The following is a 13,737-nucleotide window of genomic DNA, read 5'->3' on the forward strand; positions in this document are numbered from 1 at the left end:
GATGATCCACCAGGACTATTCCTATTTTTAGAGACCATGCTGTTAGTTAAGAGTTGTTCTGGATTATCACAACGTTTATAGACTAGGAAGTTGATATTATCACACATTATATACCTCATTATCCCACATTATATACCTCATTATCCCACATTATATACCTCATTATCACACATTATATACCTCATTATCCCACATTATATACCTCATTATCGCACATCATATACCCCATTATCCCACATTATATACCTCATTATCCCACATTGTATACCTCATTATCCCACATTATAAACCTCATTATCCCACATTATATCAGTATCACACATTATATACCTCATTATCACACATCATATACCTCAGTATCACACATTATATACCTCATTATCCCACATCATATACCTCATTATCCCACATCATATACCTCATTATCACACATCATATACCTCATTATCACACATTATATACCTCATTATCACACATTATTTACCTCAGTATCACACATTATATACCTCATTATCACTAACTGGCTACATCCTCTTCTACCATTGAAAATGATCCTATAGAGATCCGTGCCATACCATATATATCTACACAATTGTATACATTTAAGTAACTTCGTAACTCCCTTCAAAACCTGCTCTGCATTCTGGTTGCAAAAAAAGCAGACACGCTGAGATTGACACACAGCTCTGGATGGAAGGGAGGGACATTGCACTTGTACCTGTCAATCATGACCTCTCTGGTTTAACGTAAGACCGACTCAAAACTGACTCTGCAACGTTGATATGTTTATCCAGTTTGGCTTGAATAACAAGCGATTCATTTCAAAAGTGTTTCTGATCAATAAAAACGACAATCAAACACACGTCGGCAAAACTGGTATAAGTCAAAAGGTGTAGGTAAAGCATGCCAAAACGGTACAACTTACCTGCTAAAACAACCAGAATCCCAACAAGAAGAGGGTGTACCTTCAAATTAAACATCGGTTAAATAATATGACGGTTTATATTTTCTACGACTGTTTATATCTTTATAACCTGGGTTGTGTTGTCAACCAAACGGCAGTTGGAGTCCTCTAACCTGCTCTGTTCTCTTCCCTGTTCTACTCTGCTCTTCTCTTCTCTAGTCTGTTCTACTCTGTTCTGCTCTACTCTGGGCCTCAGAGTAATCTTGTAACAGACTAGATCCTATCCCAACATGGTCTCTCTCTGCTTATCTGTGCTCTACTCTGCTCGGGCTGTGGTCTCTGGGGCAGTAGGACTGAGCTATTGTTGAACCCCCAGTAGCAGCCAGACAGCATGTGGTACTGGGGGACAGCTGGGAGCGCTCACTGGGAGTATGAGAGGTACTTTAACACGTGCTGCTTCTCCTGTATAGTCAGGATGTCATGGTCTACTCTGTCGGGAACTCACCAGAACCACAAATATCCCACTGGGCACAGACACCAGTTCAACGTCTAGTTTTGATTTACATTTGGTTGAGTTGTCAACTAACTTGATTTCAACGTGAATTCAACAAAAAAAATGTCACCCTGTCATCGGATTTAGGTTCAAACTTGGGTGGGAAAAAAACACAAAATTCCCTTACATTGATGACTTTTTGCAAATCCAGTTTTTCACATTGAATTGTTGTTGTGGAAACGACATGGCAACAACGTGGATTCAACCAGTTTTTACCCAGTGGAGTGGATGTGAACAGCAATGACTTTACAGACACTATGGAAATGATGACTCATTCAATTTAATTCTCTTTTCCAAATTTGTTTGAACCTTTGACCTTCCGCAGAGTGTTTCTTGAGCTGCCTATGTTGTTCTTCTCAAAGTAGTTGAGTTTTTGTTCTTCAAAAGGACACACATGGTTATGGGCTTAACAACAGTATCCACCTCACACACATGGTTATGGGCTTAACAACAGAAGACACCTCACACACGTGGTTATGGGTTTAACAACAGTATCCACCTCACACACATGGTTATGGGTTTAACAACAGAAGACACCTCACACACGTGGTTATGGGTTTAACAACAGTATCCACCTCACACACATGGTTATGGGTTTAACAACAGTATCCACCTCACACACATGGTTATGGGTTTAACAACAGAAGACACCTGTATCATGTCAGATATAAAGTTGAAATGTATTACATTTAGAGTTTTCATCCCAACATTACACTTCATATACATCACAGAAGACTGAAATATAACACAACAGTTTGACATAGAAAAACAGATTTTCTGCGCCTCCCACCCCACTAAAAGGTTTATTAATTATAAAATTATGAAAAATCTTAATAACATTCCACCCATGAGGCCACTAGAGGGCGATTTGGTCATTTTCCTGCAGGAAAGGCTACTGCCGGTGATTCTTTTAAAATTATATTTAAAAGAAAGAAAACTATGCAAAGTTGTACATTAATTTGTATGGTATCAACTCCTCTTTTTTCCTGTTTGAATAAATGAAATCAATATTAAGAAATCTTTTAGGATAAATCCCCTAGTGGTGCTTTGCAATGTGTGTCAGCTGCTGCCATTCAAAATGGCTAAGTCAAGTAAAAACCCAATAAATTATTTTCAACTTCAAAAGTTTTACAATACAACGTATAAAACAATCAAATCATTGTAAACAACACACCGGTATTTCTCTAATTCAGGGGATCCTAAACGTTTTCACTCAGGCCCCCACTTCCAGCATCGGGGAACATTCCACGCCCCAAAATCTCTTAGTCGGACACAGTAAATATTCCCGTGTCTATAGCAGGAGAACAGGATGAGGTAGATCAGACGCCATCAGCTGTCTGAAAAAGTCCTCTGAATGGAGCAGTAACAAAGGACACGTTCCAGGTCGTCTCAAATGCAGTTCACACGATCTCACAACGCCTGGTTAAGTGTTAAACAACAGTAATACAATATATAGTTTAAACACTATAAACACACACACACATCCACAACTGCATTACTGACAACCTGGAACTCTCTCTCTCTCTCTCTCTCTCTCTCACTCTCTCTCTCTCTCTCTCTCTCTCTCTCTCTCTCTCTCTCTCTAAACACTGTAAACACAGACACATCCATGTGACCGCGCCGCTCCAGGTAAATTCCCCACGATCTCCCAGGTGTCCTGTTCGGGGTCGTACCTCTCCACACTCTGCAGGTAGGTGCCCTTGGAGTAGGAGTAGCCCCCGGTGACATACAGGGACCCGTTCATGGCCACGGCGCCACACTCCATCCTCCTCTCCTTGGTCCTGGCCAGCTGGCTCCACTCATCTCTGTCCGGTTCGTAACAGTCTGTGATGGTGGTCTGGCCACCCACCAGGTAAAGCTTGGGGTGCAGTGACACCAGGCACAGGCCGTACTCTAAGAGACGGTCAGAGGTCAAATAAATGATCTTTGCTCAAATACAGGAAGGATGACTACTACTTATGTGCATCACTTTAGATGGTGTGTACATCCTATGATTTCACTTTTGCTTCAAGAGAGTAGACATCTCTGCATTCATATTTTTGTAAAGTTTGAATGCTGCACTACAACATAACTACAGTGGGGCAAAAAAGTATTTAGTCACCCACCAATTGTGCAAGTTCTCCCACTTAAAAAGATGAGAGAGGCCTGTAATTTTCATCATAGGTACACTTCAACTATGGCAGACAAAATGAGAGAAAAACATCCAGAAAATCACATTGTAGGATTTTTAATGAATTTATTTGCAAATTATGGTGGAAAATAAGTATTTGGTCAATAACAAAAGTTTATCTCAATATTTTGTTATATACCCTTTGTTGGCAATGACAGAGGTCAAACGTTTTCTGTAAGTCTTCACAAGGTTTTCACACACTGTTGCTGGTATTTTGGCTCATTCCTCCATGCAGATCTCCTCTAGAGCAGTGATGTTTTGGGGCCGTTGCTGGGCAACACAGACTTTCAACTCCCTCCAAAGATTTTCTATGGGGTTGAGATCTGGAGACTGGCTAGGCCACTCCAGGACCTTGAAATGCTTCTTACGAAGCCACTCCTTCGTTGCCCGGGCGGTGTGTTTGGGATCATTGTCATGCTGAAAGACCCAGCCACGTTTCATCTTCAATGCCCTTGCTAATGGAAGGAGGGTTTCACTCAAAATCTCACGATACATGGCCCCATTCATTCTTTCCTTTACACGGATCAGTTGTCCTGGTCCCTTTGCAGAAAAACAGCCCCAAAGCATGATGTTTCCACCCCCATGCTTCACAGTAGGTATGGTGTTCTTTGGATGCAACTCAGCATTCTTTGTCCTCCAAACACGACGAGTTGGGTTTTTACCAAAAAGTTATATTTTGGATTCATCTGACCATATGATATTCTCCCAATCTTCTTCTGGATCATCCAAATGCTCTCTAGCAAACTTCAGACAGGCCTGGACATGTACTGGCTTAAGCAGGGGACACGTCTGGCACTGCAGGATTTGAGTCCCTGGCGGCGTAGTGTGTTGCTGATGGTAGGCTTTGTTACTTTGGTCCCAGCTCTCTGCAGGTCATTCACTAGGCCCCCCCGTGTGGTTCTGGGATTTTTGCTCACCGTTTTTGTGATCATTTTAACCCCACGGGGTGAGATCTTGCATGGAGCCCCAGATCGAGGGAGATTATCAGTGGTCTTGTATGTCTTCCATTTCCTAATAATTGCTCCCACAGTTGATTTCTTCAAACCAAGCTGCTTACCTATTGCAGATTCAGTCTTCCCAGCCTGGTGCAGGTCTACAATTTTGTTTCTGGTGTCCTTTGACAGCTCTTTGGTCTTGGCCATAGTGGAGTTTGGAGTGTGACTGTTTGAGGTTGTGGACAGGTGTCTTTTATACTGATAACAAGTTCAAACAGGTGCCATTAATACAGGTAACGAGTGGAGGATAGAGGAGCCTCTTAAAGAAGAAGTTACAGGTCTGTGAGAGCCAGAAATCTTGCTTGTTTGTAGGTGACCAAATTCTTATTTTCCACCATAATTTGCAAATACATTCATTAAAAATCCTACAATGTGATTTTCTGGATTTTTTTTCTCATTTTGTCTGTCATAGTTGAAGTGTACCTATGATGAAAATTACAGGCCTCTCTCATCTTTTTAAGTGGGAGAACTTGCACAATTGGTGGCCGACTAAATACTTTTTTTGCCCCACTGTATGTGTTATAATGATTATAAACTCTGATATAACAGAGAGTTTATCTCTCTGTAGCTCTACAGAACCAGGGCTGATATAACAGAGTGTATCTCTCTATAGAACCAGGGCTGATATAACAGAGTTTATATCTCTGTAGCTCTACAGAACCAGGGCTGATATAACAGAGTGTATCTCTCTATAGAACCAGGGCTGATATAACAGAGTTTATCTCTCTGTAGCTCTATAGAACCAGGGCTGACATAACAGAGTTTATCTCTCTGTAGCTCTATAGAATCAGGGCTGACATAACAGAGTTTATCTCTCTGTAGCTCTATAGAACCAGGGCTGACATAACAGAGTTTATCTCTCTGTAGCTCTATAGAACCAGGGCTGATATAACAGAGTTTATCTCTCTGTAGCTCTATAGAATCAGGGCTGACATAACAGAGTTTATCTCTGTAGCTCTATAGAACCAGGGCTGATATAACAGAGTTTATCTCTCTGTAGCTTTATAGAACCAGGGCTGACATAACAGAGTTTATCTCTCTGTAGCTCTATAGAACCAGGGCTGATATAACAGAGTTTATCTCTCTGTAGCTCTATAGAACCAGGGCTGATATAACAGAGTTTATCTCTCTGTAGCTCTATAGAATCAGGGCTGACATAACAGAGTTTATCTCTCTGTAGCTCTATAGAACCAGGGCTGATATAACAGAGTTTATCTCTCTGTAGCTCTATAGAACCAGGGCTGACATAACAGAGTTTATCTCTCTGTAGCTCTATAGAACCAGGGCTGATATAACAGAGTTTATCTCTCTGTAGCTCTATAGAACCAGGGCTGATATAACAGAGTTTATCTCTCTGTAGCTCTATAGAACCAGGGCTGACATAACAGAGTTTATCTCTCTGTAGCTCTATAGAACCAGGGCTGATATAACAGAGTTTATCTCTCTGTAGCTCTATAGAACCAGGGCTGATATAACAGAGTTTATCTCTCTGTAGCTCTATAGAATCAGGGCTGACATAACAGAGTTTATCTCTCTGTAGCTCTATAGAACCAGGGCTGATATAACAGAGTTTATCTCTCTGTAGCTCTATAGAACCAGGGCTGACATAACAGAGTTTATCTCTCTGTAGCTCTATAGAACCAGGGCTGATATAACAGAGTTTATCTCTCTGTAGCTCTATAGAACCAGGGCTGACATAACAGAGTTTATCTCTCTGTAGCTCTATAGAACCAGGGCTGATATAACAGAGTTTATCTCTCTGTAGCTCTATAGAATCAGGGCTGACATAACAGAGTTTATCTCTCTGTAGCTCTATAGAACCAGGGCTGATATAACAGAGTTTATCTCTCTGTAGCTCTATAGAACCAGGGCTGATATAACAGAGTTTATCTCTGTAGCTCTATAGAACCAGGGCTGATATAACAGAGTGTATCTCTCTGTAGCTCTATAGAACCAGGGCTGATATAACAGAGTGTATGTCTCTGTAGCTCTATAGAATCAGGGCTGACATAACAGAGTTTATCTCTCTGTAGCTCTATAGAACCAGGGCTGATATAACAGAGTTTATCTCTCTGTAGCTCTATAGAACCAGGGCTGACATAACAGAGTTTATCTCTGTAGCTCTATAGAACCAGGGCTGATATAACAGAGTTTATCTCTCTGTAGCTCTATAGAGCCAGGGCTGATATAACAGAGTTTATCTCTCTGTAGCTCTATAGAACCAGGGCTGATATAACAGAGTGTATCTCTCTGTAGCTCTATAGAATCAGGGCTGATATAACTGAGTTGTGTTGTGGTACCTGGATGAGGACAGGTCGTTGTTATGCTCCATTCATTGACGTCTGCCCTGTAGGTCTGAATCTTATCATAGGTGCAGCTTCCCTTGTAACCATAGTGACCGCCTGCCACATATATTGTGTCTCTCAGAACACAGGCCGTAGCGTTCCCCACGCCTGTGAAAAGGGAAGGAAGGAAGGCAGGAAGGAAGGCAGGACGGGAAGGAAGGCAGGGCGGGAAGGAAGGAAGGAAGGCAGGAAGGAAAAGGAAGGAAGGAAGGAAGGAAGGAAGGAAGGAAGGAAGGGAAGGAAGGAAGGCAGGAAGGAAAAGGAAGGAAGGAAGGAAGGAAGGAAGGAAGGAAGGAAGGAAGGAAGGAAGGAAGGAAGGAAGGAAGGAAGGAAGGAAGGAAGGAAGGAAGGAAGGAAGGAAGGAAGGAAGGAAGGAAGGAAGGATTGTCACTAAAAGGCTTCCAACCTTAAAACTATCATGAAACTCCAGCAGTAAACAAATACATTTACTATAAAACAAAACTTACAACAAAAAATCAACTGTGAAGTTACACAACTGTGTCATATTCCAGACCTTCATAGGCCAACCTACCTTGTACCATATTAGCTACGGGAATCCACTTCCTTTTCAGGGGGTCATAGAATTCCGTTTCCCCCATGGGCGCCCCTCCTCTGTACCCTCCTATGACGTAGACACACCCATGCAGACCCACAGAACAGTGGTAGTACCTCGCTGTCAGCATGGGCTGCCCCTGTGTCCATTTATCAGTATCACTGCTGTAAACCCACACTGTATCTAGAGCCTCTGTAGTGTCTGTCCTGTAGCCGCCGCTAATGTAGATGTTGGAGCCCAGCAGGGTAACTCCATAACTCTCCCTGGTGTGGTCTGGCATATCCTCCCCCTGCTGCCACTGGTCCGTGACCGGGTCCCAGGTCTGGACCTCAGACAGAGGGTGCCAGTGGTACCCTCCTATCACAAACATCCTGGAGGTCAGTCTCCTGCCCCTTCTGCAGTGTTCCGAAGGGCTTTTATTGATATTAAAAGCAGTCTTCAGAGCTTGGACAAATAGAGAGTGGATGTCTTCAGTGTCAGTCTCCAGACACTCTCTATGAAGCTCCAAGGCAGTCCTGAGGTACTCTTCCTTCAGGTCTAAGTGGGCGGAGTGAAGAAGCTCCTGGAAGTGTCCCCTGCGGGCAAGAGTATCGTGGGCCAGCCACCTCACCACCCCCTCCACCAGCACCGCCTCATTCAACACCTCCGCCAGGTTCTCCTCCTGCAGGAGGCTCCTCACCTTCTCCACCCCCAGCTCCTGGAACTCCTCCTCTCTCACCACCTGAGAAAATGACACTCTCAAATCACTAAAGACATTTAATAAACCCATCTATTGATTTAGTAGAATACATATCTGATGAGTGTTTATATATATATATTGAATGACATCATATGTGTTGTTTGTTTCTGTGTATGTACCACGATGTAGGAATAAGCCTGAACCTAAACCTTGAACCATTACCTGGTGGAAGTGGCAGAGCAGCACCCTGCGTGCCTCCTTCTCCAGGGACAGACACACATGGAGCTGGGCGAAACGGAGCATGCCCAGACAGTTGTCGACGTCGAGGAGACGAACCAGGAAGTTCTCACAGGCCGTTTTCACGGCTCCAAACTGCAGCAGGTCTGCAGCCTCCAGCAGAGACTCTACATTCCACTGGGTAATGGAGGCCTGGGAGAGAGACAGTTTAGAGTTGCGTCCCAAATAGCACCCTATTGTGCACTACTTTTGACCAGCTCCCTTAGGGTCCATATTGCACTTTCTGGGAATAGGGTGCCATTTGGGATGCAGGAAATAACCTACACTATATATACAAAAGTATGTGAACACCCCTTCAAATTAGTGGATTCGACTATTTCAGCCACACCCGTTGCTGACGGGTGTACAAAACCGAGCACACCGCCATGCAATCTCCATAGACAAACATTGGCAGTAGAATGGCCTTTACTGAAGAGCTCAGTGACTTTCAACGTGGCACCGTCATAGGATGCCACCTTTCCAACAAGTCAGTTTGTCAAATTTCTGCCCTGCTAGAGCTGCCCCCGGTCAACTGTGAGTGCTGTTATTGTGAAGTGGAAATGTCTAGGAGCAACAACGGCTCAGCCCCGAAGTGGTAGGCCACACAAGCTCATAGAACGGGACCGCCGAGTGGAACTCACTACCGAGTTCCAAACTGCCTTTGGAAGCAACGTCAGCACAAGAACTGTTCGTCAGGAGCTTCATGAAATGGGTTTCCATCATGGCAGAGCAGCTGCACACAAGCCTAAAATCACCATGCGCAATGCCAAGCGTCGACTCTGGACTCTGGAGCATTGCAAACGCGTTTTCTGGAGTGATGAATCACACTTCACCACCTGGCAGTCCAATGGACGAATCTGGGTTCGGCGGATGCCAAGAGAACGCCGACTGCCCCAATGCACAGTGTCAACTGTTTTGGTGGAGCAGGAATCATGTCTGGGGCTGTTTTTCATGGTTCGGGCTAGGGACCTTAGTTCCAGTGACAGGAAATCTTAACTCTACAGCACGCAATGACATTCTAGATGATTCTGTGCTTCCAAGTTTTTTAGCAACAGTTTTGGGGAAGGCCCTTTCCTGTTTCAGCATGACAATGCCAGCAAAAGGGGAACCAACTCCATATTAATGCCCATGATTTTAGAATGAGATGTTGGACGAGCATGTATCCACATACTTTTGATAATGTAGGGTATTATGTAGCCCTTTCCTGCAGTCAATGACCAGAAGTGTCCTCTTTGGCCTCATGGGTGGAATGTTATTCATGTTTCATCATTGATAAAGATGTTTTTATTTAACAGACAAAAATATTGTGTTTCTATGTCAAACAGTTTTGTTAAATTTCAGTTTTCTGTGATGTTAATAAAGTGTAATAATAAGATGAAAACTCAAAATGTAAGACATTTCAACTTTATATCTGACATGATACAGGTGTCTTCTTTTTTTAAGCCCATAACCATGTGTGTGTGAGGTGGATACTTTTATTGTTTCAAAGTAGATTTGTTTAAGACGACCAAGAAAGAGTCTGTGTGCCCCTGATTTAGCCCACTGCAGTACAAAGTTACATGGGACCATCTCAATATTAAAACAATAGACACAACATGCGTAAAAGTAAAAACCTCCATTTTAATGATAACTAAATGAGTTTTGAGACGCCATAGACGATTTTGCCTTTTGGTAGGCCGTCATTGTAAATAAGAATTTGTTCTTAACTGACTTGCCTAGTTAAATAAAGGTTAAAAAATATAAAAAAAATGTAACATTAGGCTACAACATTCATATAATGGACAGTCACTCATAAATGGTCTCAGAGGTGTAGCCTACCTTGGAGGTGTACACATAGTTCACCAGAGTCGTCAGCACATCCACATCTACCCCAGCTAGTCTGATGACACTGTGGGACCTCTCTCTCATATCGGCTGTGAACATGGCTCTGAAGTAGGAACTATGGGAGCATAGAGCCACTTTATGGCAGTGGAAGAGCTCCCCTGTAGAGCACTGTAGAGCTATGTCAGTGAACAAGCCTTCTGTGTAGTATTCTCCGAGGGCTTCTAGAACCTCCGTGGGATGTGTTGGGTCACAGAAATCATAGGTGTAGAAGGATTCCGGCGACTCCTGTCCCTTAGATGACCTTGTGTTCCTGAAACACGAGACATTAAATATCTTAATGTACCCTTTAAAAATGTATGCCATTGACTTGGCACATCCATGCATTATACATTAGTAATACAGAACAGCTGACATTGGACTTCCCTGTCCCTTTACACATCTGGTTATACTGACATTATTAAGACAGGCTATGGTCTGTAGGATGCAAACCGCAATGGGAATTAGTTCCAACATGACATTTAAATGAATGAAGCTTGATAGAATCAAATTGGGTTTATTGCTAAAACAGAAAACATTGCACAATGAACATTTTGCAATACTGTAAGCAGCAACACCTTGCAAAAAACGATGAACTGAGCAGACAGTAAACATACATGGATTTGCAATGGATCCAGAGAGTATTTGATAATGTAATCTATTAGTCGTTTTATGTAAAACACAATGTAATGCATCCACATAGGACCTACATACACTTGACCGAATACTATTCAATCTAAATAGTCCCGAGTGAAGATCATTAACACAGCTCACTGAACAATAGCCACACATCTACCTGCTCGACATGGTTTATTTTCCTGTTGTTATAGCATCCTCTGTGTTTGGAGCGAGTCAAACGGCACCACACGCCATCTGTTGTAAATCCTTATTTATACCCAATTCCCTTGTAAACCAACCAATCTAATAAACGCCGGACATTCCGCTATTTAGTTTCGTTATCTATTTAGGCTGACGCGGCAGGCGCTCAGCTGATGTGACAGAGCATCTCAGCCGCAGACAGCAGCGCCTCTGATAATCTTACCAGCCGCAAATAACAGCGTTCGACCAATCACATTCACCGCGCCTCGTCCTCCTATCAGCGTATTGACACAAAGGGACAGACATTGGGTTATCTTGGGAGGCAGGGAGACGGGGTCACGGTCCACAAAACCGCACTGCTGAAGCAGTAATCGGCAATTTATATAATAACACTCACAATAGAGTCTAGTAGAGACAACAGATAATTGCACTGGTAATACACAGGACTGGTAATACATTTTGCACATAGAGAGTGCCCTAGTAAAAAGTGATGCCAATGTGTTTTATTGACTGTACATCCTAGAATATATATTTAATTATAAACAGTTATAACATGTAATTTACAGGTGTGATTTGTTTTTTCCTGTTCTGTTTATTGGGTTCTGTATCTCTCTACATTTGCTAAAGACAAAAATAAGCACAAAGATGTACATTCATTTGCATCTGAACCTGAGAGAGTGATGTGATATAGTCCCGCTGATTTAGAATATGATCTTTAAAAACTTTTCCAAAACAGGACAAAGACACAATCACAATCCTTCCCTCTCGAGCATTTGGTATACTTTTTAATCGTTGCAAGTACACTTCATTCAGTATGAGAAAGAGCTGTACCCTACAGGGGAACTTCTGAGCTGTACCCTACAGGGGAACTTCTGAGCTGTACCCTACAGGGGAACTTCTGAGCTGTACCCTACAGGGGAACTTCTGAGCTGTACCCTACAGGGGAACTTCTGAGCTGTACCCTACAGGGGAACTTCTGAGCTGTACCCTACAGGGGAACACATGCTTTCAGTTCCATCAGGATCTCTTTTCCACTTGTCCATTCTACCACTCTGGGGTTGGATGAACCCTCTCCTTGTTGTGCACTCTGTCTAGAGAGCAGCCTCTCCAAGGTGTAACCCTTTCTAGGGAACACCACATCTCCTTCCCTTAGACTGTTGGAAGGGCAAAGGTCGTTCCCTCCGTCCCCTACATAGAAAGTTCTCTGATACTCTACCCCTCCCTTCAACTGCCCTGCTAGGAAATCAGCCAGCACTTTCCTCTTACACAGGTTGACAGGGCACTGGCTACACTGGTGAGAATGGTAACATTCTATCTCCATGTAGCCACGCTCGTCAAACGCAGCCGGATTGGTGAAGACTTGGTCGACCGCGTCTTGAACCCCAGCCACCTGCAGTATCCAGTCGATGAACACTGTGTTTGAATCTGAGATAATGATGCAGTCAATGTCGTTCTTGTTACTCACAATGAACGTCAACAGTTCAATCATTCCATCTGTAAACGGTATTGTCTCCATCACACTTCGGATTGTATCGGGGCTGATGTCCTGGTCTCCTATATAGGACATGACTCTGCCCATGTACTCTGTCCAGCGTCCCTTCTGGCAGGAGTTCTTGACCAGGTCTGGCAGGCATTGGTCCGGGATACACTGAATGACCCAGGTGTCACTGTTGTCATCCACCAAGGTGTGGTCGAAGTCAAACACCAGCAGTGTCTTCATGATGATTCTCCTCTGCTGCAAAACACTGGTGGAATAGGTTTGTTAGAAGAGACATGGACAGGCAGCCAGACACAGAGAGAGAGCGAGAGAGAGAGAGAGACAGAGAGGGGGGGGGGGAGAGAGGGTTGAGAGATAGAGAGGGAGAGAGATACATTTTTTTATGGTATTGTCTGCTTTGCTTAGTATTAGGAATTTGAAATTATTTATACTTTTAATACTTAAGTATATTTTAAACCAAATAGTTGTAGACCTTTACTCAATATTTTACTGGGTGACTTTCACTTTTAATTGAGTAATTTTCTATGAAGGTATCTTTACTTTTACTAAAGTATGACAATTGAGTACTTTTTCCAACACTGGGGAGGGGGCAGGCAGACAGACACTAAACAGAAAGTGAAAAAGGCTAGTGACCAAGCAGTATCTATCTAGCTAGCTACTGAATGACTAAGAGTGTTCTTTGGACTGTCTGCTGACTAGCTAGGAACTGGCTAGCTAACAGTCAATCTATTACACATTACCAAGTACAGTAGCTAGCTCCTTTTAGGTCGTTCTAAACAGTAAACTGCTTGTCAGATAATCTATTTATCAATGTGTGTATTCACTTAGGATCTTACCCCACACTGTTGTTACACCGTTAACACAAATGTAAATTTAGATGCGTGACATCGCCGGTTGGATCTTAAACACACACTTGAGACATGTCGCGTTCGGAACAACTGGGAACTAGAAACCATTGAGACACAGATAGAACAATGAGACAGATGTTCCACCGGATGTGTAAATGTGAAGCATCCGCTTGGCGTTTCCACTCACTACCAAATTTGGGAAAAAACGATGTCAAATCATCAAATGTGGTAGTGAGA

The 13,737-nt window shown here is 43.0% G+C and overlaps 3 protein-coding genes across 5 annotated transcripts in view; all 3 read right to left on the reverse strand.

Moving 5' to 3' along the window:
• LOC110496971 (acetylcholine receptor subunit alpha) overlaps nt 1-1,151 on the reverse strand; it is a 15,384-nt gene extending 14,233 nt beyond the window's left edge. Inside the window, exon 1 of the mRNA XM_036951546.1 lies at nt 926-1,151. Coding sequence (XP_036807441.1) covers nt 926-980 — 55 coding nt within the window. The 5' untranslated portion in view covers nt 981-1,151. The remainder of the gene's footprint in view (nt 1-925) is intronic.
• Nucleotides 1,152-1,403: 252 nt separating this feature from the next.
• On the reverse strand, nt 1,404-11,301 carry LOC110496995 (kelch-like protein 23). Of its 2 annotated transcripts, XR_005037356.1 has the most exons (7): nt 11,132-11,301; nt 10,294-10,609; nt 8,422-8,628; nt 7,500-8,241; nt 6,923-7,075; nt 2,109-3,350; nt 1,404-1,918 (listed from the first exon to the last, which is right to left on the reverse strand). XR_005037356.1 is itself a non-coding variant. In XM_036951535.1 (6 exons), exons 1-6 carry the CDS (start codon nt 11,140-11,142, stop codon nt 3,040-3,042), a joined length of 1,740 nt encoding a protein of 579 aa, XP_036807430.1. In that variant the 5' UTR covers nt 11,143-11,301; the 3' UTR covers nt 1,404-3,039. The 2 variants fall into 2 exon arrangements, 1 of the variants encoding a protein (XP_036807430.1); XM_036951535.1 differs by having other exon boundaries at nt 1,404-3,350.
• On the reverse strand, nt 10,837-13,703 carry LOC110495378 (pyridoxal phosphate phosphatase PHOSPHO2). 2 transcript variants are annotated; one of them, XM_036951552.1, is made up of 3 exons: nt 13,489-13,703; nt 12,142-12,899; nt 10,837-12,037 (listed from the first exon to the last, which is right to left on the reverse strand). In XM_036951552.1, the coding sequence occupies exon 2, from the start codon at nt 12,872-12,874 to the stop codon at nt 12,143-12,145; it is 732 nt and encodes a 243-aa protein (XP_036807447.1). In that variant the 5' UTR covers nt 12,875-12,899; nt 13,489-13,703; the 3' UTR covers nt 10,837-12,037; nt 12,142. The 2 variants fall into 2 exon arrangements, with proteins under 2 accessions (XP_036807447.1, XP_036807446.1); XM_036951551.1 differs by having other exon boundaries at nt 10,837-12,899; nt 13,489-13,701.
• Between the last annotated feature and the right edge of the window lie 34 nt (nt 13,704-13,737).

This window comes from Oncorhynchus mykiss, chromosome 18 (genome assembly GCF_013265735.2).
Source record: "Oncorhynchus mykiss isolate Arlee chromosome 18, USDA_OmykA_1.1, whole genome shotgun sequence".
Classification (NCBI taxonomy): Eukaryota; Metazoa; Chordata; class Actinopteri; order Salmoniformes; family Salmonidae; genus Oncorhynchus; species Oncorhynchus mykiss.